The sequence below is a fragment of the Cygnus olor genome, chromosome 1 (assembly GCF_009769625.2).
Source record: "Cygnus olor isolate bCygOlo1 chromosome 1, bCygOlo1.pri.v2, whole genome shotgun sequence".
NCBI classification, from domain to species: domain Eukaryota; kingdom Metazoa; phylum Chordata; class Aves; order Anseriformes; family Anatidae; genus Cygnus; species Cygnus olor.
Genome location: NC_049169.1, coordinates 184,227,711 through 184,253,305, shown reverse-complemented (window position 1 = coordinate 184,253,305; position 25,595 = coordinate 184,227,711). Strand labels below are relative to the sequence as shown.

At 39.0% G+C, this 25,595-nt stretch overlaps 1 protein-coding gene across 1 annotated transcript in view; it reads right to left on the bottom strand.

Annotated features, from left to right (window-relative positions):
• The window catches only part of DCLK1 (doublecortin like kinase 1), a 240,614-nt gene that overhangs the window by 15,632 nt on the left and 199,387 nt on the right, over positions 1-25,595 (bottom strand). Inside the window, 8 exon segments of the mRNA XM_040569457.1 lie at positions 3,150-3,263; positions 10,596-10,676; positions 12,636-12,732; positions 13,374-13,451; positions 14,147-14,280; positions 17,382-17,388; positions 18,518-18,666; positions 24,314-24,388. Of these exon segments, the coding sequence (XP_040425391.1) occupies positions 3,150-3,263; positions 10,596-10,676; positions 12,636-12,732; positions 13,374-13,451; positions 14,147-14,280; positions 17,382-17,388; positions 18,518-18,666; positions 24,314-24,388 (735 nt within the window).

Sequence of the window (25,595 nt, the reverse complement as noted above, 5' to 3'; positions counted from 1 at the left end):
TTATGCTGGCAGAACTTTTAATGAAGTATTAATGTACGAACAGAAAAGTCTCTTTGTTGGTGCAGTTAATTTTGTTTGAGAAATCATCTCCTGCTACATCAGCAAAGGAGCTACTTTCCTAGGCATGCACAACACGTTCATTCTGGTAGTTTGTCCAAATGGCCAAATCCTTCCAAATGTGGACAAACTTAAAGTCTGGACACATGCATGAGAACTTGCAGGATGTCTCTGTCCTGAATGGTCAGAGGTAACTTTTACAGAGGATTACTACATCAACAAAGCAAACATACGCCTGAGCAAAAGGAGTCCATACAATGTACTTGGACGTTGCTGAAGGAAGCAATAGCCACAGTACACGTATGTAAAAAACACATGGCTTCAAACTTCCTTCTAGTCAAGCTGACCACAAACACATCCTTAGGAACGTAGTTTTCGGATTAGAGTCTTACAAACTTAGTTTTCATATTAGAGTTTTAATTGGTGCATATGATAAATACTGCTTGAGATCTTTGAGGTGTGTTACTTCTTACCACAAAAGAAAACAGGCATATAGTATCATACCAGTGTGAGGACAAAATAAGAACTAAATACCACAGATTAGCTCTCTCTGTACATAGAGTTAGAAAACTAAAAATAATGCTAATACTTATAACTATTAAGTAATCTCTATAAATATATGCACATATTAACACATTTTCACAGACACACAGACACAGATGTGTTACATAATATATAGAATGCATCTCTATATATTATATACACAAGCACTCACTCAAAAAGTTACAGTAAACATACAGGCAGGCACAATAAAACAATATTTTTGTAGAAAATATACTTAGTGCACGTCTTCATTGCTGAACACTTTGTTTCAGCATCTGTATGTACTTTGAAAATTCTAAATGCAGAGCAGGCTTAGTTAATAAGATTTACTTCTATGATATTTGATATTGCACAGTTAAAAGGAAGATTCCTTTTGTAAAACCCTAATGACATGCATGTCAAATGTATATTACATACACTTTCAAATGCAGAAACAACAATTAAAGGTTTTGTTGTTTTGCTTTTGGCATTATTTTACTTATTAAAGGTAGTTTATTTTTGAAATCAAAATTACCTAGCTTTTTGGATCATTATGAAAACATGAAGAGGTCTGTAATTCCCCCATCTTCCAAAATTTTAGAAATTAGTTCACACAAGCTAATCAAACCACTTTCTGTATTTTGTAAAAATATTCTTAATATTTCTACTTTATAGGCCAACCTGCAGGGTTAATCATGCCAGAGTATGATGTTCACCCATAGAGATGGTCACTAAAAATAATTAGTTAAACTTCCAAACACTAGAAAATAAATAAAAGCCATTAAAATACAAACTTTTTTTTTCCTGATTTGTAATGTTCTGCAGTGGAGAGATTCACTACAGTGCCTTTTTCATTACTCAAGTGTCAAACTGCTGTAAACAATTCCTTGGCAGAGCAACTAGGGCAAAGAAAAAAATAAAAGAGGAGGGTGGGGAAACTAAAAAATAACAGAGGTGACGGATGGATGAGGACAGAGGCATCATTTCTTGCTTCTAAGCTTTGAGTCATTAGCATGGAGGATCTGAGCAGTAGTTCTCATGGACAAGCGTGCTGGCAGTCCATTCGAAAGGAACACGGTTTCAGCTAGTCTATACAGAACATACCTGCAGTTCAGATGAGCAATGGGTATGTGATGTTTTAGTTGTGGGAGAGTTGTTGCAGTATTATTGCTTAAAAATGAAAAAAAAAAAAAAAAAAGCTGACTATGTTAGCTGATGACTGAGAAAATCTAAGAAAAGCATGAGGAACAACTTCCTTCTATGTTGAGGAACTTTAGGGTTGGAAAGAGTAAAGAAAAATATGACAGAGGCACAGCTTGAAATTTTAAGTACTTATACCAAGTAACTTTGAGAGAGTGTCCATTCTGCTGTACAAACAGTTCACACCTGTGAGCCAGATTGCATGTGCTGAGCTGAGTTTACTTCATGCTGATTTAACTCACCACTGGAGGGGCTGAGCTGAGAAACATGAATGTGGAAACAGTACAAGAAAGTGTACATGTGCAGTCACACCACCTGCAATTTATGGAAGCTGGGAACGAACACTGAGTAATCTGATATGAGAATGGTTATGTTTAATGTGTCACTTATTTTTAGTGACTATTTGGAGCATTAACATTACCATGAATAATAAAGAAAAGCTTACAAACACAGGCAGATGTATCAAAAATGTAAAGGATGTGCACGTTACTATTTAATGGCATTAGCATGAATAAGCTCATAAAACACCGAATATATTCTGTGTGTATATATATCTAATACACATGTTCATCTTTAGGCAAAAAATACAAATGCATATGATGTATACTATGTGGAGGATGCCATTGAAACCTCAGTAAAGCTTGGCCAAAAGTTTGGTCAAGCTTGGTTTCAGAAGCTCCGACACATTACAATCTGGAATGTCGAGACTGCAGTTGCAGTGTGTGACTGAAGGCAGCAAGAAACTCTATTGAGTCTCTACCCAATTAAGTCCTTCTGCCCAAAGGGGAAGCAGCCTGTAGGCTGCATGTGGCTTTGGCATGTAATAGTAACGTGTTAATGCTCAGCTAAACCTGAAGTGGCTAGAGTAGCATCAACCACGAAGGTGGCACTTCTCAGCAAGCTGTGAGTCATCACAGCTCTCTTTGGTGTCTTCAAAGAAGAGAAGCTCAGGTTGCCATACGGGTTTTCTGTTACAGTTCTGAAGTAATTTTCACTCATTGTAAAGTGCTGCTGTCCTTCTGCTACAACCTCTGTATTGCCCCAATCCATGTGATGATTCTGCTGCCAAGTAAAATGTCATGATACCATAATTCAAAGTGTTGAATCTATATTGGAGTTAGGTCCAACAATCTTCTGGTGGAATGTGGAAGTGTGCATACTGTTAGATCTCCTAGGGATGTTAAATAACAATGTGACTCACAAGGAGAATCAATGGAGAAATTGTACAGAGTATCAGTCTATGTTTATATTAATTGTTAGAACTATCTAAAGATTGACTCTCTCTGGTTTCTTTTGGTGGCATGTCCTAAACACACCCAGTCTTGTGGGCACATATTTAAGTGTTTCCGCTGTGTATTTCAGATGCTTACTGCTATGACAGAAACTCCAGCTGCTGTGCTGTTCGGTTTAGGGCCTGTGTTGAAATGCTTCTTTATCTTCCCAGCTACTGATAGCTGATGTTCATTCTCTGGAAGGCCATCATCCTGCAGAGAAACAAAACAAAACAAAACTTCAGAGAGAAAAGGCAAAAAAAGGGTTTTGTCAAGTGATTCTGATAGCACCTGTCAATATAGAGAAGTTAAAAAAAGTTTGTAATGAAATTTGGGTCAGTCATTGTCTTGGTATTTATAGGATGAACATCGAATTACGTAATGAATGAGTGTCTCTCTTCTTCTTTACACAACATTTTTCACTCAAACTTAGGTAATGTTAATTAAATAATTGTTATATATTTTATTATTATTTCTACCAGGTCTTAACAACCACTGCCTGGTTATTTTTAGGTGCATTAATATTTCAAAGCATGGTAAGCTTGGACCAGTTTATTCTTCTGTTTACTCATCAAATGCGTTTAAAGATAATGAGCTCAAACATAGAAAGAAGCCAAGAGATTACAGAAACCCAAAGCTTCTGGTTTGGTAGGATGCAAAAAAGATTTCCAAATGCCGTGTGAAACACCAAGTTCAGGATTGCTGTATTTTGACTAAATTCTATCTTTTGATACAAGAAGAAATGAAGATTTTCTATAGCAATGTAAGTAGAAGGCTTTAAATTTTGAGGGAGCTTAACACAAGCATGCACTGGGGATTTGTCAAAATCTAACCTGAGGCAAGGCACTTTATACCTTGTGCCTGTGGCCTCCCCAAGCCAGTCATAGCATAGGTATTTATGGGAACTACTCTCTATTATTAAAGTTTTGAACTCCTTCTGGTGCTACCTGATGTTTACCAGTCATAAAGGCAACAAGATCAGGGAATGTGGGGTTGGGCGAGTGCTCCAGCTACAGCTCAGTGAGCCCCAAGGAGAGAGGAAATCCAGGCAAGGTGGGAGCTGAGACATGCCCCAACCCAGGCCTGCTATATGGGTGAACACAGGCCCTCACAAACATCACGATATATCACTGTAGACATTCTCAGGTCAGTTTGGGGCATCTGGTACACAGAGGTATGCACTGCCTGGGCAGAACAGCAGAGGCGGTCTGGAGTCAGCTGTGGGTGGCCTTTTCTGCCTTGCCAAAAACCACGTGTTCTCAGCTTGAGCGAACCTGAGGTAAAAGTACACGGCTACACGGCCAAGTACAGGCAGACACATGTTCTCCTGTCGTGTGCACCCAGCCAGCCAGCTGTGCGAGGGCTCCGGCCCAGAAGCTGTGCAGCTTCTGGAGGTGCCCCATCCTGACTGATACCCCCTGCTCCTGGCAGCAGGAGTGTCTGTCTGCACCTAGGCATGCAGCCAGCCTCCATGCAGAAGCCGAACCCCAGCAAAAAGAATGGAGTTTGCAGTTTTGCACAAGTCAACAGGTTGAATTCAAGACCAAAACAAGACAGAAGCTTCTTAGTAATTGCAAACAAGGCCCTTGTGCCTGATTCAGTGGGCAAGATGGAACCAGCAGGAGTGTCAGTGTAAAAAGCCACCGCTTGTGAGACTTCCCTGCTAGCAGAATAAGCAGGGTTTCAGACAACAACATGCAGAATATACAGAATATGCAAGATATCAGGTGCCTGGTCATCCAGGGGCCTGATATGCATCCACCTATTACTGCTTCGTATGTGTAGGTATCAATAGTTGAGAAAGGTCTTGAACATCCACTTACGCGAAATTCTAGCAGAAAACATGGAAACGAGATAAGATCAGAATATAGAGAGATTTCAGACTAAGATCAGAATATAGAGAGATTTCAGACATTTTTTCTTCTGGCTTTACAGTGACTCTGAGTGCACATAAAGAGTTACACAGTTGTTGCAGTAAATCATGATCCCTCTGAGCATATGGGAACTTTAGGGAGGTTGGTTTGGGTTTGTTATTTATTTAGCTTGGGGAGTTTGTGTTTAGAGATCCCTCACTCACCCCTTAACAAAACGTCTCAGCTGGCAAAATATGGTCAAGTGCACACAGCTGCAGAACACAAAACTAAACAATGCGACCCAGTAGCTGATTATTGTCTAGCACTGGGGAGTCTTGGCTCGGTGGTGTATGACCCCTAAAATAAGCTTCTTTCCGCTGACATTGCCTTTCCCAGAAGAAAGTCTATAAAGTGAGCTCTTCTTCACTGAAGGAAAAAAGAAATCATGCTCTTGGCTTTCTTGACAATGAAAGCCTGCCAAAGTTTCATGTTGTCTTGTCAAAAGGCTAAATTACAGAGAAGACAATAGTTACCAAGACTGTAGTAATATTTTACTGGTGAAGCACCACACCCTCTGTTCCAGTGGCAATCTGCCAGAGACGTGTACTTGGGGCTCCAGCATTCAGATGAACCATTTCTCAGCTCAGTTTAGGATGTAGCATAGGTATGTATGGGCATCTCTCTATCATTATTACATTTTCAAACTACTATTGGTGCTACCTGATGTTTACTTTTTTTTTATTCCAAAGCGCTTTGTAAACAAGCTAATATATATTTTTGCTGGTTCCTGGAATCAATTCAACCAAGAATAAAATAGATAGATATTAAGGGCGAGAGATGACAGCTGTTTAACAAGTTTAAAAAAAAAAAAAAAGAAAAAAAAAAGAACACCATCACACCAGATTCAGCAGAATCAGCAGGGTAAGTTGTAGACTTGGAAACAGGCTAAATATTCCTGACAAGAATTTCATCAGGTTGCTGTGATGGGAGGATGCCAGCCCTCAAAGAGGTTAGAATTGTTTTCCCCCTATGTTAACCTCTAGGAATATGAACTACTTCTTGCAGTGGGTTACGGCCACAGAATTTCATCTTAGCTGTAGCAGTCTGGACAAGATCTTTTAAAGATGACTTGTGATTTTTGGTGCTCAGTTCTGGGAACTTCAAAGGGTTATAACTTTCTGAGAATGCTGACTGCTGATGCTCTGAAAGAAGCGCTCTCCTGAGCATGTTTCAGAAGCTGGGAAGACAAAATTCTTCGACAATTTCAAAAGTCTGGTCCAAAATTTAAGTTTTCATGTGGGCACTGTTAACTGCCTGGGATCTTCCAATTATTATTATTTTTTCATCAGGCTCCACAAGATCCCTTTCATGTTCTATTTGCAAGAATTAATCTAAATAAATAAATAAATGCAGCAGAGGATCTTGGCATCATTTGAGTAATTAACAATACTGTTTCATACCTGCAGTGTTCTATATGGCAGGAGACATTGCCACTCAAAGAAAAACGGAGTGTTAAGAAGACTGAACAAAGTTCAGGATTCCTAGACTCCTGCTGCCCTGAAGCACTCAGATTCACTTCACAAGCCAGTCACAAGAGTTTTACTCCCAGGTCTTAATGCATCAGATGAAGAGGTCATTATATAAATACCAGCAGAAAATTAGAGCAAATAAAAGTGCCGGAAAACCTTTTTGACTGTTTCCTTTAGGGATTACAGGGAGATTTTTCTCTGGGTAGTGTCCTAGGGTGTGACCAAAAGTACAGCAGCCTGCTGAATAAGGAATGTCATTTTAAATTAAGTTTCTGCAAATGTTAAGTTTATTACTATTTACTGCTTGGTTATTCATTTCTTTACACACAAATCTCCAAGGCAGACATGGTTAAGGATATATATAAAGGCTACAGTTTCCCTAATTCTTTTTAAGCTAGTGTGCCATCTTCCTCCTCCAGCAACAGCACACCACATTTTATATGATTATTTTAACAGAGAAGGATTTACAGAATGCAATCCATCCCTTTCAGCATTAACTGCTCAATTATGTACCAAAAAAATAAAATAGAAAATACTTAGTATTCAGATAACTGAGTAGATTTGTCCTGTAACTTGCCACTAGTATACTGCAGGTTATATATGTTACCAACGTTTAAAATGCCAGACCTCAAGCTTCAGCCCTTCTTATAATTCTTTGGGTTTGCACAGAATTTGAGCAGGTAAAAGAAGGAACTGGGGTCCCAATAGGGGAAGTATAAACTGATGGATTTGTTTCCAGGTCTAAGTGTACTGCATGTGAGAGACAAATCCAAATAAACTAAATGGAGGGGGCAAAGGACTGCTGCTGAATTGCATTTAGAATTCGAGATCTCCATCTGTGGCAGTGGCAAGTAGCCAACATCTTTTCAGGTTTTGTTTTTTTGAATTGAAAACAGCTGGGATATTATTGACACAGGAACTGCTTTACTGGTCTGACTCTGACCATAACAAGTTTTGCAGTTTCCAAGAGGATTCCAGCTATTTTTACAGCAAAAACTGAAACTGAAATGAGGGTTGGCTCCTATTGAAACTGTCAAAGTACATTCCAGGAATCTCAGCAATTTACCAAGTAATCACATAGTAAGCAGCTATAAACTGTAATGGTTATTTACAATCTACAAAATGGTTTATACAGTGTAAGCAGTTAGAATACTGCTATCAAAGGTTTGATCAAAGAGAGAAAATGTTTCTTAAAATTGTCAAAGAAAACACATGCCTGCTTTTCAATCCAGCTGCCCTATCCAGTGTTATAAGCTTCAAGTTTACCATTATATGAATAAGTCCAAAACTGAAATACAAAAAGGAAAAATAAAGCCCAGAATTTGATGCCATGGAGAGCTATTTAAGCAGGTTAGCTGGGAAAGTGGGAATGTTAGATGAAAACTCCGGGTGCCATTTGTCTTCTGCAAAGGAGAATATTTTATGAAAGTTGCAGAAATTGCCCAGGACACACAAATCTCAGAACATTTTGTAAACAGGGACAAGCATATTAATTCTTTGTTCTGAAATTGGGAATGTGGTACAGGGAGGCTGTACTCTCAACTGGTCAAGCTGGGGATGAGAGTACTGGAATGAGAGGTCGGATGTGACACCAGTCTGTCATTCTGCCTCTGCACACAAGGACCTTTCCTTGCTAGGTTATCTGTGCAGCTCAGACCCACTCGAGGGAAGTTTCCTTTTTCATACTTAAGCACCTGTTTCATGTCAGCCATGTTCTTATTTCTCCTGAAGTGAACTAGGAATTTAGTGCAATCTAGTTAATTTTGTGGCTAACAGTAAGCATTCCATGTGTGAATCCCTGAAATAGGAGCGACCTTTGGAATGCGCTCAAGCACTTTCCTGAACTGGTCCTAGCGCTAGCCCTTCTTCTTCCAGAAAAAATATCTGCAGGATACATATGAGAATTCAAAAGAGGTTTTGATCTGTGTTACAAACTATCATTAGCATATTGCTGAAGAGAAAACACTGACTCGTCTCAGTTCCTAAGAGCAGCAATTGGACAGAAAAGAAGAAATTACAGAACTCTCATGGAGTATTTGCTTCAGTTATTGATGGACAGAGCTGCTACAGGTTTTGATTGCAAAAAGTTATAATCAGCATAAAACTACAAGGAGTGCAGCGGAGCTGGACCAAAGCTGAATTAAACTCAGTACCCAGTTTCCAACAGTGCATCAAAGTCACAGTTCATGAGATAGTATGTTTAGGGAACGAAAGGCAAAGAAGAAGTTAAACTTTCCTTGGTATATTGTCCGCTTCTGCTAACCAAGTACTTAAGAACTTTATGATCCAAAAGTTTTATCCAGACCACAGTATTTACAGGCGCCAATGGGATCACCCTCCAAAAATGTATCAAGCTCCCTTTTGAATCTATTTATACTGTGGCCTCCACAGCACCTGCTGGCAAAGGATCCATATTGTAACTCATTGCACAAAAACCCAGGAATTTGCAAGGGTGTTTCAGTAACCAAGAGAATTGGCTAATAGAGCTCTGCAGTGCTGAAAGACTTCAGACAGCTACTCCTTCCCTGTTCCCCTTGGCAGGGAGCGCCCCACCACCTTGCCTGCATACCACAGCCTCAAATTGCTGCAACCTCTTCCTAATGCATCTTGCTAAAAGACCGTCCTAAGACACACTGTGGAGTAACTGAAGCAAAATTAAATAAATAATAAAAAGTGTCTGAGGGGAGCAGACAGCTCCAATGTATTTTTCACAAAGAAGAAGATTAGCAGCCACATGCTTATGTTGCATAAACAGTGGTGTTTCAATAGCCTCAGCAGAAGTATGCAGACTGACACAGCAGGTGACCTGGCCTCTCCACTGCTTCTTACCAGTCTCCTCCATCTCCTCCTCACCAACATGCCAGAAACCCACCCTCTCTTCCCCATGGAGATAAAGAGACACGTCAGTTAACCAGAAGTCATTATAAACTTGTGACAGAACACTTTGTCCAGGAGAGTACCTGGCACCAAGGAAAATTATATTTCAGCTGCTTGAATGTCATCTTAAATGAAAGATTTTCATCACACGTCCTGGATCCTTGTACTCTCTGTACACAGCAAACTGCTCTGCATGATCATACCATTACAGTAAAATAATTTAAAATATGGTTTGGGCAGTAAGGTAGCCTTCAGAACTAAAGCAGATACTTTGTAAACACTTCAGTGATCAGCACGATTCCAGGCAATATCAAGGTCACTTCCAAAGGAAGAAAAGATTAGCTTTGAGGTTATTGTATCTTTGAATTTTCGAGCAGTGTCCAGTGAGAAAAATTGTTTGGATACAGCAGCTCAGGGAATCTGTAACTGAGGGACAAAATAGCATTCTAGTGAGGATGCACATTCCAACTGGTAACAAGGAAAATGAAATACTATTTCTTTCTCCTTTGATTTTTTTTTCTCTGCTGATTGCAGTTGTATTTTTTTTCTCAATCTTCCTTTCTGAATTTGAATCTGGACTTTCTCCAGTTTTTCTTTTTGTCATTCAAATATTTTAAGAAATATTAAATATGAAATAATTGACAAATACTAAGTAGTGTCCGTGTTTCAATATTAATCAGAGACAAATCTTCTTTATTCTCTGACAGATGTATCCATATGCTACCTCACTGATTACCACTTCTATGGCAAATGTCCAGTCGCTTAGAGATAAGCCAAGATGCATAAATCTATTTCATGGTAACTCAGATTAAATGGAATGGCTGCACATAAATATATGTATATTTCAATGTCAGCAGTTAAGTATGATGCTAAAGGTTTCCCCGTTTCATGCTGGATCAAGTAGGCTTAACACCACGGACTGTATTTCAATAGCTTTTAATCATGACTGTCGGATTTTTGAATCCATCTGATTTTAGGAGAGCAAAATGCGCCATTGAACTCACAAGCTGATTTTTAGAGGTATAAATTTGTCAAGTGTGGTTGAGATATGTTGAAAACTTGGCACAAATTATTTCAGAGAAAATGAAACTGAGCACGCATAAAATAGTAAATACTCCAATGTACGCACAATATACTAAAACAGCACGTAACCCAGCTTATTTCCAGTTAAATCTGTGGCATTTTTTAGAACATGATGGCTCCACAAGGGCATAGAAAGGATGTGACAGAGAAGAGCTCAAAGATGCCAAATTAGAAGCAGCATCTACAAGCCTGAAAATACTTACATTAACCCATGGATGTTCAAGAACTTGCAAGGCTGAGAACCGCAGATCTACATCTACTTGAAGCATCATTGTGATAAGTTCCTGAGAAATGGAATATTGGGTCAAACTTAAATGTTTTGAAGAACAAATCAACAGATTTAATTTACTAAAGTGCTTTTCAGCTGATTACAGAAGAGTGCTCAAAGACAGAATGAACTACCAGCTGCAGAAATATATTAAGATTATTAAAAAAAAAAGATAACAACTACAAACTGATCTTCAAGCTGAATTTTTATATCATTATCTAACAGTACCTTGAAAAGCTAGAAGACAGTTCTGAGTTACAGTTCTGTTGCCACTGCTTAAGAGAAAAGCACTTAAGACATTATGTACGAAACAGATGATCACATGAAATTAGGTTAGCTTCCCATTAAGAAAAAGCCAGTTTCTCTGTAAGGAAAAAGTCAGCAGATCTAGAATTTTACTTTAAGCTCTTGTTCAAATGACATTGAAGATATTTAATAAACCACTTTTAAACATATTTTTTTCATGCTTTGATTTCCTATGCAATTACCTTGTTTTCAACTATCATGTAAATAAACACGTATCTAATTCCATCAGTGAGTGGAATGCACAGAAAATAGGATTGCAGTGTGATGGCAAATAGAGGGATATCACCAAAGACCAAAGTTAATAATTATTACTGACAAGGAGAAGCTAAATGAGCAGTCTAATGCTTCAAAACAAAATTTGGAACAAGGGGTTTTACAGGAAAGGACCTGCAGAGTTCTCATTACTGATGGTCCTGGAATTGGTCCTGGGCAACCTGTTCTAGGTGGCTCTGCTTGAGCAGAGGGGTTGGATCAGATCACCTCAAACAGTCCCATCCAAGCTAAACCATTCAGTGATTCTGTGATCAGATATGCAATAAAGCCTGCTACAAAATAATGACATGAATTAGAGGACTTCCAACTCTAAGACCGTATCTTATTTGTTAACCTCATTAGTTAACAAACTAAAACATCAGTCCTAATCACCATCCACATATCTGCAAAAGCAGGATGTTAACAGCACCAAAGAAGGGAGACTCAGAACTTAGAACACTACTCTCATTACTCACATCCACTTCCAAATTTAGTAAATATTTTGTGATTAAACACACACTGAAAGAAATAGGAAGACAGTTTTGTCTGGATTTGCCTTACAGACTGTAGAAGTAAACTGGCAGAACTCTTATATATCAGGGAAATTAAACACTTAACTACACGTTAACCAAATGAATAGTCTATGTGTTTGTTTTTTTGTACATACTATCTGTCTCTCTCTATATATATGTATATGACTATAGTGAATGTCAGATCTCTAGGAAGTCTGTGAGGGAAGCTGTTGTTTCAGCACACTAGTAAGAGTTAAAAAACTTGATCTACTCTGCAAGCATAAGTAACTCCATCGAGATCTGCATCTGAAAAGTGCTGTATCTGCTTTAGCACATCCCAGCCTCTAACTCCTCCCTGTCATGTGCCAAGAGGCTACAACCCATGAACTGGTGGACAAAAGAGGTCTGCATTTCATACCACACTGACACCAATGAGGAGTTACAGGCAATGCTAGGCCTGGTTTTTGACAGAAAGAAACAACAGATGTATCATCTAATGAGATTAATAACGGAAAACAGCTTCCCTGTAACATTATATATCATATTCAAAGGCTCCAGGTTAGAACCTAGTCCCCACTGCAAACACATAAAAAGCACGGTCCCAGGGAGCTTTCAAGCTAAGAAGGGTAGATCAAGCAAAGATACTGAACACTTTTCTTCGTCAGTAAAGGCTGCTGGGTGTCTCTGTTGTATGAGACATCATATAGAGATGGGGTCCATTTCAGAACTGCCTGGAATCTAACAGACAGTGATCGAACAACAGTTTACTTGATAACCCATGGGAACTCACAGGTGCAGCAGGGATGTATGAGACATGTCAAATACAGATCTGTGAAAGGATAACAGCCATTATGTCAGGCACTGGGAATATTACTGGAGAAGTGTCATCAACTATATAAACTCACCTTTGCAGAGTCAGAAACATTGTCCCAGTATGGAGATGGAAAATCCACCTGTCCCATCAAAATCTGATCAAAAAGCACTTCCTGGTCATCTCCACTTCTGTAAAGTAAAAACCAACCAACCAAAAAAAAAAAAAAAAGACAACAAAACCCACAGAGACATTATTTCCTGAGCTGGCTTTGAAAAGCTTCTTGAAATTGCTTTTAATTGGAGTATGCATTTGGAAACTGTTTGTTTTCCTCAAGCATGCAACCACAGGTGTGAATGCTGAGATCATAACACAAAGTGCATTTGGTATCTTCTTTCTGAGGTAACCTGCTTGTCTTTAGGACTGTCAAACACTTTGCAGTTGCTTTGAGGGGGAGAAAAGATCTGACATACCCTTATTAAGTGGCTTACATTTTATTTACTTTTTACCAACCACAGAATATGTTGCATTTGGTCCATGAAAGAAGATGTTTATTTTACTGTGTATTTTAAACATCAGGCAAAGGCACCCAGAACCCATAATGGAGGATCTTGTTTTGTAATGCAATGAAGTTTAAACTAAAATAAACAAACATGAGACAGAGACTTTACAGTAAAATCACAGACATTTACGGGATTTGTGTAAATTACTATACAAATCATGGGAAAAAACAAACCCTACAAGCAGAGAACTTTTTCCAGTTGTGCTTAATGCAAAAGCAGCACAAGAACCAATTAACAAAACAAGGATGGTTGAATAGACCAGTCCATACCCACGGAACGGAGGAAAACCACAGAGCAGGATGTAAGTAATCACGCCCGCTGCCCAGATGTCCACCTTCAAGCCATATCTAGGAGTGTGAGAGAGATGATTAGAGAAAACTGATTTCTAAGAACTACAGTAGAGGAACAGGGGAAACATTTTCAGAATTATTAAAAACTTCTTATGTATTCTAATTTGAACTTTCTCTACGTCCTATCTACCTACCTATTCTAATTCTGCTTTCATATCTTTTTTAGATTTACATCTTAAAACTACATCAGATTAGAATGTATGAATGTCTAAAGACATTGTGCTGTATTGCTGAGCTAGACAGTGACCTTCACCAACAGAAAGCCTGCAAAACTGACCACAGGTTGCTCAAACTGGCAGATATTTATTTCATGGAACAAATCAGAAGAAAAGGATGGTGTTTGATAATGAAATAAAACTAAGTAAATGGTACTTAGCAGAATCTGGGGTCAGTGTAAGAACTACTTTTATTGTATACGCAAATGGATAGTTAGTAGCTTAGTGAAAAAGTGAGAATTTTGAGGCTAACTGACAGCAATCTGCTTTAACCCCAAATTCAGCACTGCTTTGAGCTGGTCTGGATATGATAGCCTCCAGAGGTCCCTTCCAACTAAAGTGTTCTAAGCCATGATTCTATGTCACACCCAAGCAAAAGCAGCATAAAAATCCTAACTGCCAGAACATGTGTCTGGCACTATGGCAAGAACATATTCCACTGTGAATGTCAATGAATCATCACTAGAAGTGATTTACCCAGTTTCAGCAATGATTTCTGGAGCTACGTATGTTGGGGTCCCACAAACAGTGTAGAGAGGTCCATCCACAATGGTTGCTAGGCCAAAGTCTCCTAACTTCAGAGACTTGCTTCCATCTTGGTGTTCATAAACCTAAATCAAGAATAAAATTCAAAGGCTTAGAACAGTCCTACCAAGGGAACTACTATATCATTTACTAACTGCCTGAAATGTTCCTTCTAATTTACAGTCTTCTTTCTCTTCTTTGCATACAACTTACTTCCCTGCACGCTTTGAAAATTTAGACAAATGGGACAACTTCCCCTGAAGGCACTTGGAGTATTTGGGAAGACTTACCTTACTACCTGGCCAACAAGGGATGTATTTCTTCTTGCTAGAAGCTAAAGCCCAAAAGCAAAGGTCTGACCTTCCAGCAGTGATGTTCCTAGGTTAACTCCCCACTGACAGCCAGTTCACAGTGCAAGGTTTTTGAGTTTTTGAGTTTTACTTCTGCAGAACTTAGTTCCACAGAACTTCCACAACTTGCACAGGGATTTCACATTCTTAGAAAACACAACGGTGACTGCACTGATAGCAACAACAGATGCTTCTCTGTGTACTGAGGCTGCAAGATACAAACATAGCTGGACTACTTCACCTAGAAACAGTCCTCTCCTTGGATGATTGTTATACACTAGTCTCTCGGTGGAAAGTTTCCATCATCTTCAATGTACATAGTCAAGGCTGTTAATGAGTACACTTGAAATTCCTCTCTTAAAAGATGGTCTTTACAGCAGCGTGATTTTTTTGTTTGTTTTTTTTTTTTATGTGTGAAGGGAGATTAAGATATAGTCACAATCCCAGTAAGAAATACACAATTTTAAAAGCTGGCTCACTGCAAAAGAAGAATCTCAGTCTAAATTAAACATTACACTATGGATCTTTCTTTAATCCAGCTACTGGTTTGGGTTCTTGCTTCCCATTTTGAATGTTTACGATGAAATTTAATGCTGTTTACCATAACAACACCTTGAAACTAGAAACAGTCAACAGAAGGGCTTCTTAAAGTATATATGCAAACATTATTTTGCAACCCAAATCAAAGCTGTGTGAAAACAATTAGCAGTAATGCATGACAAAAAGAAAAGGTATCATACTTCATAATCAAAACAAAAATCACCCTTAATACCCATTTTGAACAGCTAGTACTACATCAGAAATCAGACTTATCTACAACTTCTTGCAGAGCAAATACTGGATTTTTTTTTTTTCAAATGCCATGCTTTCTACCATGGACCCTTGAACAGTTCACTTGGTGCAAAAATGAAACCCTGAAGTCTTTCTTGCTACAGATCTGCTCATAATAGTTAGTTATATTATACCAAAACTAAACCAAACCAAAACAAAAACCCGACAAACCCAAAAGCCAGCACCCAAGCTTGTCCTTTCTTAATGCTAGTCACATCTAGAGAGGAACCCCCCTCTCTGTCCTGAATCCCCACTACCAGGTGATACAGTCATAAGCAGACATTCAGATTACACAAAATTCTTCTCCCTTCCTTATGTTATTTCTAACAATTCAACTGGACTTTAGAGGACCAACAATTTGATATGGATTCACATATCTGTGCTGCTAAGCCACAAGAAAGATAGGCTTATAGAATACCACTGGAAAAAAAAGCAATTATGGTTTTATTAAAAACACAGATTGTTAAATACATCTGGTTCCTGAAACTAAAGAAAGTGCTCTCTGAAATGGCAGTAATAAATCTAATTTCAACAACAGTTTTAATTAAAGGCTAAAGACTACAGCTTTAAATATTCACTTGCTGAAAAATGTAGCGTTCATTTAGACATCAGGAGCTGAATCCAGTCTAATTAGCATTTTATTCTATTTCATGCAGTTATCTTTTATAAAGACTTATCTGAGTTGTATTGACCTTGTGGTTGTTTATAAGTTTCCTCCATTAACAGACCACACCTTTTATGACTCATATATGCTAAAAATTGTTTATTGAAAAGGCTTGTTTGGCAATATTTACCAATGCAAAAGGTTTGGTACCGTGCATTTTCTTGAATTTTGCCCCATCTGTTTCCAGGGATTACTTTCCTTGGAAAACTACTTTAGTTGACTTGTAAAATTGAAGAAAGTAACTTTTCCTCACCCTGTTATAACTCCATATAAAAAGGAGCCCAATGTGAAGCTGTAGTATATTACTTGCCAGTCAAGGAATGTGAAAGATAATTTAATGCTCGTGTTATTCAGAACAAATGCTATGTATGTTCTACTGCATTTAAATACGGAAGGGCAATTAAAGAAATGGGGATTAGTGCAAATTACCCACTATGTAGTGCTTTCACTGTTTTAACTAAGCAGTAAAACTGTGTAATTGTACAACACTAATTGAATGCAGCCACACATAATTGTGTGCCACCATATGTATCCTATTACTATAAAGACTGTCAGTATTTTCTAAGCTGCTCTTGTGATCACTGCAGATGGCAACAGTCAGAGAAGTTGTTCTCTAGGGTTTATTATATGGCTATAAAGACATCCCATGACTTGACAAAATAAACGTGCTAAATAGCAGCAATTACGAAAAACGTTCCAATTAAAACATGGAATACCCTCTCTAGAGAACAAAAAATGTGCTTGTTGATAAAAAAAACTCAGAGATTCAGCATACCCTAAAATCTAGGACATCTGACTGTTAGGTGGGCTTATAAGTGTTTTATAAAAGCCAAGAAAATAACCTTAATTGCAATCTGATGACATAAGGAACTATCAAAGTAGAACCTAGGAGGTACCTAAGGCCATAAACAGTTAACACCATAGATAGGGTCAGAACCCATGTAAGATTGATTCAAAAGCTCTCTTCTAAGGCAGTGTTCATTATTTCAAAGATCTGATAAATCTTAGAGAATTAATATAATTTGTTAGTCAAACACTGGCTTTTGAGGGTTATGTTGCTGCAAGAAGTGAGGTGCTGCATACTCACAGCTCAGTATCAATAGCAATGTATGACCTCTATATACTTATGACACTGGAAAAATCACTCAGAAACAGTATGTCTGCTATGCAAAAGGAAATCTGGTAGCGGGTATTACCAGAGATGGCTGGGAAGGCAGATTTAATCCTCTCCCAGTTGCCCCCACCTCCTGACAACTTTCCTCTCTTCCCCCAAAAGCTTCATCCCACTGATGCCAGGCATTCAGAGACATCTCAAGTCAAAAGCTGGCCAAGACACTCAGACCAAGACACTACTGTACATCCCAAATCAAAGTGAATCCTGACGTGTGATTGCTGTCACTTCTGCATGCCGCTACTTACGAACGCCAAGGGCTGCTAAAGAAATATCAGTCATTGGTTTCTAATTAAACCTCTGCCCAACATGTTTTTAGCAGTTTCTGGAAAATTAGTCCAGGCTACTTCATCACCCAGAACTATTAAGGCATCTACCACTAGACAAAACTCAATGGTAAAACTACTGTTCCCTGGAAGTTTGGCAAGATCAACTTGAGTCAACTTTCCCATAAAACCTCTTCAGTGTTAAGCAGTACTAAACACATGGCAGACAGCACACAGAATGAGAGAACTGATATTCTAGGTATCTTGAACATTGTTTTATGGTTACAGAATGTATGGAAGATTGGGACATCTTCATATCGGAACATGTCAGCAAATCTGGGAAAACTCAGAGAACCGTGAAATAATCAGGATAAATTAATTTATCAGAAGAAATGAAATTAAGTCGGTTGGGAGAACACAACTGCTGCATTTAAGAGCACAAAATCCCCAGAAGAAGGACTAATTGTCAGGGTATTTTTTTTTCACTGTCTTCAGTGGATAGTGTTCATATACATTCAATCATGAAAAGGAAAATTTAGGATGTTTGTTTAGGAAAGTGTCTTAATAAAAAGTTCTGTACGATTATTTGTGAGGCCCAGCAGGGAGAGAAGGACTCGGAAGTCTCTTGCTTGTTCTGCTCTGACATGCTACATGATTTGGACGCAACATTTATACAGTTTTTGTAAAACTAAACTGCTGCTAATTGCATAAGCAGCTGCAATATGGAGTCGTCTATTGCGGACACAATACCTTTGTATTTATGAGAAGTTTGAAATTACACTGTAGCTCACTAAAAGGTCACTTCTAGCGATCACTGGAACAATTCTGTCGCTGCATCCTGGTGAATAGTCTAGATATACTAGCTGATGTTACTGCCCTCTTCGTAATAGCTATTAATCTTAGGAGAGCTTCACAATGCTAAGATTAAAACTAAATGACTTAAAAGACTGAAAAAACTTGGGGTGTGTCTGTAAGGAGGAAGAAGCACAGACCTTCTCTCACACACTCCCAAGTTATCAACACTGGAAGCTGAATTTTCACTTACCAGGAGATCTCTGGCTTGATTCTCTGTGGACAATGTTCAGGCTGTGAAGATATTTGATGGCACTGGCCAGATTGTAAAGCATCCCGCTGGCATCCCGCTCTGTGTATTTGTTGGTGGAAGTAATAGCATCAAACAGATCTCCTCCCTGGAGCAAAATGACCACGGCATATAAGTAACATTGCTTGTGAAATGACTGAAAACTTTTAGGGAACATCAAGGGGCATAATTTACGGAGGAGAACAAGGCAGGAGGACCAGTAGTTTCCGTGCAGAAAACTACTATAATGTTTGGGCAATGTGATTACATCCCCCATGATGGCAGCTGAACGTATCACTAACTCAGTACCATTTGTCATGGCTTAGTTGGTCAGCCAGGAGGCTGGAGTCTCCTCTGCAAACCATTCCCACCGGCTGCTGCTTTTGTAGTAAGTCCAGCACTTGCCAACCTGCGTGTTCAGAGCCCCTGTTGCAAATTTCTGGCATGCTTACATACTTGCCTGTCATGGTTCTGCGTACCAACCCTTGCTGCTCCATTATAATTACAAACAGGCTGACATCAAATATTTGTCTAAAGTCTGACCGAATACCAGAAAGATGAAGAAATTCTGAATAAAACTCAAAACAGTTACCTGTCATTACTGCTAGCCTATTTTAAAAGACTGTTTCCATATCATAAAACTTTGAATATTTAGATTTTAGAAAGCATTTTCTCTGCACAAGATGTGACATTTTTGGTAGTAAGATGCTCTTCTTGCAGTTAATACTGAAGCACATATGCCAGGGTAATACTGAAGCTAATACTCTCTCATATATATATTTCAAAATCCTACTGGAAGACAGTTTAGAATTAACATTACTATTTCACCTTAGCTGCAAAAACAGATGGCATTGTGCCATTTCCAGGTCATCCTGCTGTCTAATTCTGTTGATAGCTACTGCCAGTGAAAGAAAAACAAGAGAGGAAAAAAGAAGAAATGAAGGAATATTAAGTGGATATCCTTAAAGTTGAAATTATCTTCATCACGACCTGGGGCATTCATCACATTTGGATTATATTGCCAGAGCTGAGCTGGCAAGTGGAAACACATAAGTGTTTGGAGAAAGATAAAAAAAAAAAAAGTTTAAAAGCAGAGATTAAGGAGGAAGCTAGACTGAACAGAGGAAGAAACAAACACTAAGGGACACTACTTACTTCTGGCCTTTGCTCAAAACCAAAGCAGTACCACAAAGGAGATATGGACCACCACCACCCACCAACAAAAAGAATAAGGAAAGGATAATTTGCAAAAGTAACACAAAAAACCCTGCTGCAGTCACATCAGGATAAAAAATACATCACAGGAAACTGCTGGTTTCTTTAACTCTTGGTTAAAGAAAAGGTAGGTATTTTTCTGAAGGCAACAGAGGAGTCCCAGCTTCGCTAACTCTCATGATTTTATCAACAGCCGTAAGTTATTTGGTGGTTTTTGTTTGTTTGTTTGCTTGTTCTTTAAGGCTCTGCTGCAGGGTAATGAAACACTGTTTTCACTCAGAGAAAGGAGAGGGGAAAAAACAAAAAGAATTTTCCCAGAAACCATGTCCATTTAGAAAAAAGTAGGAAATGGCAACCACCAAAGGCTTGAACCTGAGAAAACAGACACTACTTAAAAATAAAACAAAACAGAATCAAAACTATTAAAAAAAAAACAGCATTGTTGAGATGCAGCTGAAGTCTGCCTGTGCAAGTTTATTCCCCCTGTAGAAGCAGAACTCCAGCTTTGGAAACTGCTTGCAGCCAATCGATGTCAAATCTGGACCACATCAGAACCTCTTGCTTTGGCTGGTGACTGATCAAGATACATCAAGGAACACAGAGTCAAGGAAAAGGAGGAAGAAAAGGCCAAGCTAAACCTGATAGAGGATTACAGAGAACAGCCAAATATTTGGCAAAAGTACAATATCATGTACTTCATGGCATTACCTGATCCCTAAGTATTAGATATCAGCATGTGGCAAAATATGTGGGATAAATAATCTGTCTTCCCTAAGCTCCTTCCTGTGAAGCCCCTATACCAGCTGGTTTTTAACATGAGGTAGTGGATTAGACAGATCTTTGGTCTTATCTAATATACTCCAGATGCTCCAGAGAAGTGTCCATAACATCAGCGAAGGATCTGCCTCAAAACAGAGAAAACAATCTGAGCTGAGATGTGAGGGATGAGAAGGAAAGAAGCTGAACTTTAAGTAAAAAGGGAAGGGGAAACTTCAGCGTGAAGTCAGAAGAAAAAGAACAAACGTTCATGTGCAAGGGGAACCTAAACTCCAGAGAAGATAGCGGATGTAGAATATATTAATAGACCACCAAGTCAATTTGAAGCAGAATTATCTTCTGCAGGTAAATTGTCTACTTGGTAAAGTTTCTCATCAGGTAGTCTGGTAAAAAAAGAGAGCACATATTCAGTCTGTGAGACTCTGCAGCCAAAAGAGAGGTGATATCCTGGAAAGAGTTAACGCAGCTGACAGCTATATCAGACAGAATGGTTTTCAGACTTCCCCGTCCCTGAAGAGCACTTTACCCTGCGAGGTTCTGCCTAGCTGATTCACACAGAGGGTCCCTATCATTTATTCAGGCACAAGGGGTGAGTTCAGGATGACATTTCAGCCTTAAATCCCCTGTTTGGGAGTGAAATCAGACCAGCAACATCTGAATGCAGTTTTTATCATCTGTGCACACGAGGAAGTATACTTGGAAGTACAGTAACCAATTATTTATTTATTACCTTGTTATGTAAATGATATAATCTCTCTTTTCTTCTGCAAAAGTGAAATCATATCCTGGAGCAGTAAAAGAAACTCTGTAATAAATCTTGCCTGTTAAATTGGCCAAACTCCTGTTAGGTTTGAATAACAATTTTGTTTCGCTGTGTAAAAAGGCAACGTGCCAGAAGCCAGGTCCTTGCTTCCTTTTACAAGCACCACTTGCAATGTGTTTATATTTGTATTTATGAAGTGCTTTTTCTTACACTTTACAAAGCAATGAATGGTCTATCTGCCATGAGGTGAGGGCAGTATTTGCAGCAGCCACTTATGTCAAGCATGTTACTGCCAATTAATGCAGGGTGGTATTAACTGAAACCGTGCTCTGCAGTATCAAGCCTTTTCTCCTTGAATTTCTTTCCTGTCTGAGAGTTTGATTTAAACTCAGGTCTTCAAAAGTCAGTCAATAACAGATGGTTAATCAATTCTAACAGTGCATACTATGAAATTGTAACAGTCAGCAATTGGTGAATTAACAATTAATGTCTTTCCAGAAATACCTTCCCGGTGCCCACAGAGCCTAACAAGTTTTTGTTTTTTTTCTTCCCCCGATTAAATATTAAGCAATAGACGTTTGCTTCACAGAAACAAAGTTAACTTCCCAGGACCAGGATATTTCCTCCAAATCTCTTCTATTATTCAACATAAAAGTATAGAACATAAAAACGGTGCTCTCTAGGATATCTGAACTATAAAGATGTCTACAAAGCCCTTCTATTGCATAACTAAAACCATAAATATCATACTATTTTCAGCAACCCTGAAGAGTAAAGAAGAAAGAGTGCAAGAAAACAGATTTTTCCAGGAAGTGATGAATGGCTTTCTTTATATAAATCTTTTAGGCTAGTTATTTTGCAAGAGTTTCTGGTCTCCTCCTCTCTTATTTAGCTGAGGAGGACTTTGATTAAAAATTCACTGGAGACTACAGTTTGAACATTTTTCAAGCATGAATAGCACAGCAGGTTGCACCCATAAAAACAGCTATGTGCGTAAGTCTTGGCATGTTAGACAAGGCACAGCTTTTCTTCTTAGCACACCTCATGGGGCCAAGATGAAGGATTGATCAATAGAGGCTGAAACGGTGGCTACGCTAGATTACATTGTTGTGCAAGAGTACTTGAGGTACCTTTGAACAAGCTATCATGGGCACTGCAGAAAGCCTACAGTAGCATGTATCTCAGCGAGCTCGTTTACCACATAAAAGAGCAATAATGATTAAAATAGTGTTAGATGGTTAATGGCATCTGATCTAAAGCTGTGCTATTTCACATTGCACTCAAGTCCATGAGAAGGCTGTGACTATGAAGAAAGTGGGAATATTCTTCTGGGACTGGCTACAGAGTGGAAGAGTGTGAGCATTTTGCTTTTTCCTTAGGATTTAACTTCTCCATCAGAGACTAAACGGGGATGATGAGTAACTTGTCAGTTCCTTGCCACCAGCATGTTCCTGTGTGCTTCCTCGTGGTTTGGAGGTGGTAGACAGCAGGGTTAGCTGGACCATAAGCTCTAGTAGGCGTCTGGCAGGCTCAAACCTATAAGGGCAATGCTGCCATCTCAGGACATAACCTGAGCTTCCCAGGGACAGCAAGGCTGTCTCAGCTGCTGCAGGGACAAGGAGAATCTGTGGCCATTCATCCACGGGCCCCACTTGACTGCCTCCCTTCGCCTGGACAGCACAGCAGCTTTGCAGAAAGCAGGGAAGTGCAACTGGAAACACAGCTTGTGTCACTGCTGCTACCAGACAGCACAGGGATAACAGACCAAATAATACACTTTTAATTGCTCTGATGGTGCCTGTTTTTCACCACGGATGCAGAGGATGCCTACTGAAGGTGACCATGCTTTTAAGTAGAAGTGATCTTAAGTGGCTGATTTGCTCTCAAGTGTCGAGCATCCACATACAACAGACCTGTGCATAAATGCTGCTGCACAGCAAAGGTTTCCTTATTGTAATACTTGTCCTTAAACACTTAAATCAGTGGATTTCCCAGGTATAGACCCGAGAGACTGCCTCAGGAGAACTTGCTGGTCAAGATACAGGACTGGAGGTGGCTGCTGGAATTTCCTTTTTGCAGAAGAGCTGAGGAAGGAAGAAGAATCGCTAATTTCATAATGAATGCGAAAAACAGGTGTATTCTGTTACAATAAATATGGAGGACAAAATGTCCTCAGTGACTTTCTGTCCTCATTTGCGTAATTCACTCAAAAGTATTTTACCACTTTTATGCAGAATGACATACTTGTGTATTAGTACCAGAACCAAGAGCTAAATTCAGACTTCATACACTGTCTTCTTGACAGTATGGGGACAAGAGATGACCTGGTCTGAGTTTCGTAATCCATTTTGAATATGTAATTCCACCAGAGAACAAAATAAATGCATGAGATCTGGAAGTTACAATGAAGGAATAAATAGGGCTCCAAATATAAATACTGCATTTGCAAAGTTTATTTTCAGTACAGAGCCATGCTTTAAATAGCAGGTTCTCCTCTTTCACTTCCCCTCCTCCAGCTGAAATCTAGGTTATTATCTGACAATGTATTAATATAAACCAGTAGAGAAAAGAGACAAGTAATATTGCTAAAATTTAATATAAATTAATAAAAAGTAATTAAAATATATTTTATCAAAGATTATTGAATTTTGAAATCTTGTATTTATACCTATACAACTTGGGGGTACTTTCAGTTCACCTCCAGCAGATGCCTTCTGTTTAAGGAAACCTTTTAAAAGAGAAAGGAGGAGCAAATAAAACTGGTCATGTCTGAAGTACTGTCCATAGAGCTCCTCTGAGTGGGGTTTACAGAAAGCTAGATGAGTATTTATTTGAAAGCTATAAGGAGTGCGGGTTACACATCTTTCAGTAGGGTGCTGGACAAGACCCAACCATTCTAATTATTCTAGAATTATATGATTATTAGTAAGCTTTAGTACAAATGAAATTGCTGAATATGGTTGAAAAAGTTCTTAATAAGGAGCTTAACTCCAAAACTCACCTTTACAAGTTCCATGACGAGGTACAACTCGGTTGGCATGTCCATCTCCTCAATCAGAAGTACAATATTGGGATGCTTGATCCACACAAAAGAATCTTAATGACTATGGATTGGTGGGAAAAATTTCACTTCCATGTACATTTTCCAAATGCAGAGAGAATTGAGACCTACATAGATTCTTCAGGGTTTTTAAAAAAAGGTTATAGCTGTTGCCTCTGGCAATACAGAAGAAACAAGACTAGAAACAACATCAGTATGATAACCGAAAAAGAACAGAGAATAGAATACAGAAAAAGAAAGGCAGGAAAAGATGTGTTTCCAATACAGAGAAAAGTTTAGTATGGAAGCTTTAAATCTTTTTCTCCAATGCAAGATCTTTCCATTTTTAATATGATCACATCTTCTGAGAGAATCTTTTGTTATAAAATTTTTAAAGGTAACAGAAATTCATTTTGTATAAAACTGACATCAGCTTGATTAACTGGTGATACTGATTAGACTCAATGACTGGTGTTGTTATGATTATTAGTTTGATTTTTTCTATGACATCTGGGATTATGAAAGATAGGAGACATAATACTGAAAAAAAATCCTCCTCAGATACTGTCTCCATTGGAGTATTAGGGTGAGTACCGTTGGGTGCATATCTTTGGTTATTATTTATGGCCCACAGGTCCTGTACAAACCTATACTCTGTACTATATGGTTTCTTACTGTCAGTATTGGGGTATAAAATCTGGACGAGCATTCACAGGCTGGGGAAAGAGTGGCTGGAAAGCTTCCCGGCAGAAAAGGACCTGGGGGTATTGGTCAATAGCTGGCTGAATATGAGCCAGCAGTGTGCCCAGGTGCAAGGAAGGCCAACAGCATCTTGGCTTGTATCAGGGATAGTGTAGCCAGCAGTGGGAGGTGATCGTCCCCTGTACTCAGCTCTGGTGAGCCCTGAGCTGCGTACAGCTTTGGGCCCCTCACTACAGGAAGGACATCGAGGCCCTGGAGCGGGTCCAGAGAAGGCCTACAAAGCTGGTGAAGGGCCTGGAGCACAAGTCCTGTGAGGAGCGGCTGAGGGCACTGCGGTTGTTTAGTCTGGAGAAGAGAAGGCTCAGGGGAGACCTCATTGCTCTCTACAGCTACCTGAAAGGAAGGTGTGTGGAGCTGGGGGTCGGCCTCTTCTCACAGGTAACTAGTGATAGGACTAGAGGGAATGGCCTCAAGTTGCTCTAGGGGAGGTTTAGGTTGGAAATGAGGAGACATTTCTTCTCAGAAAGAGCAGTCAGGCATT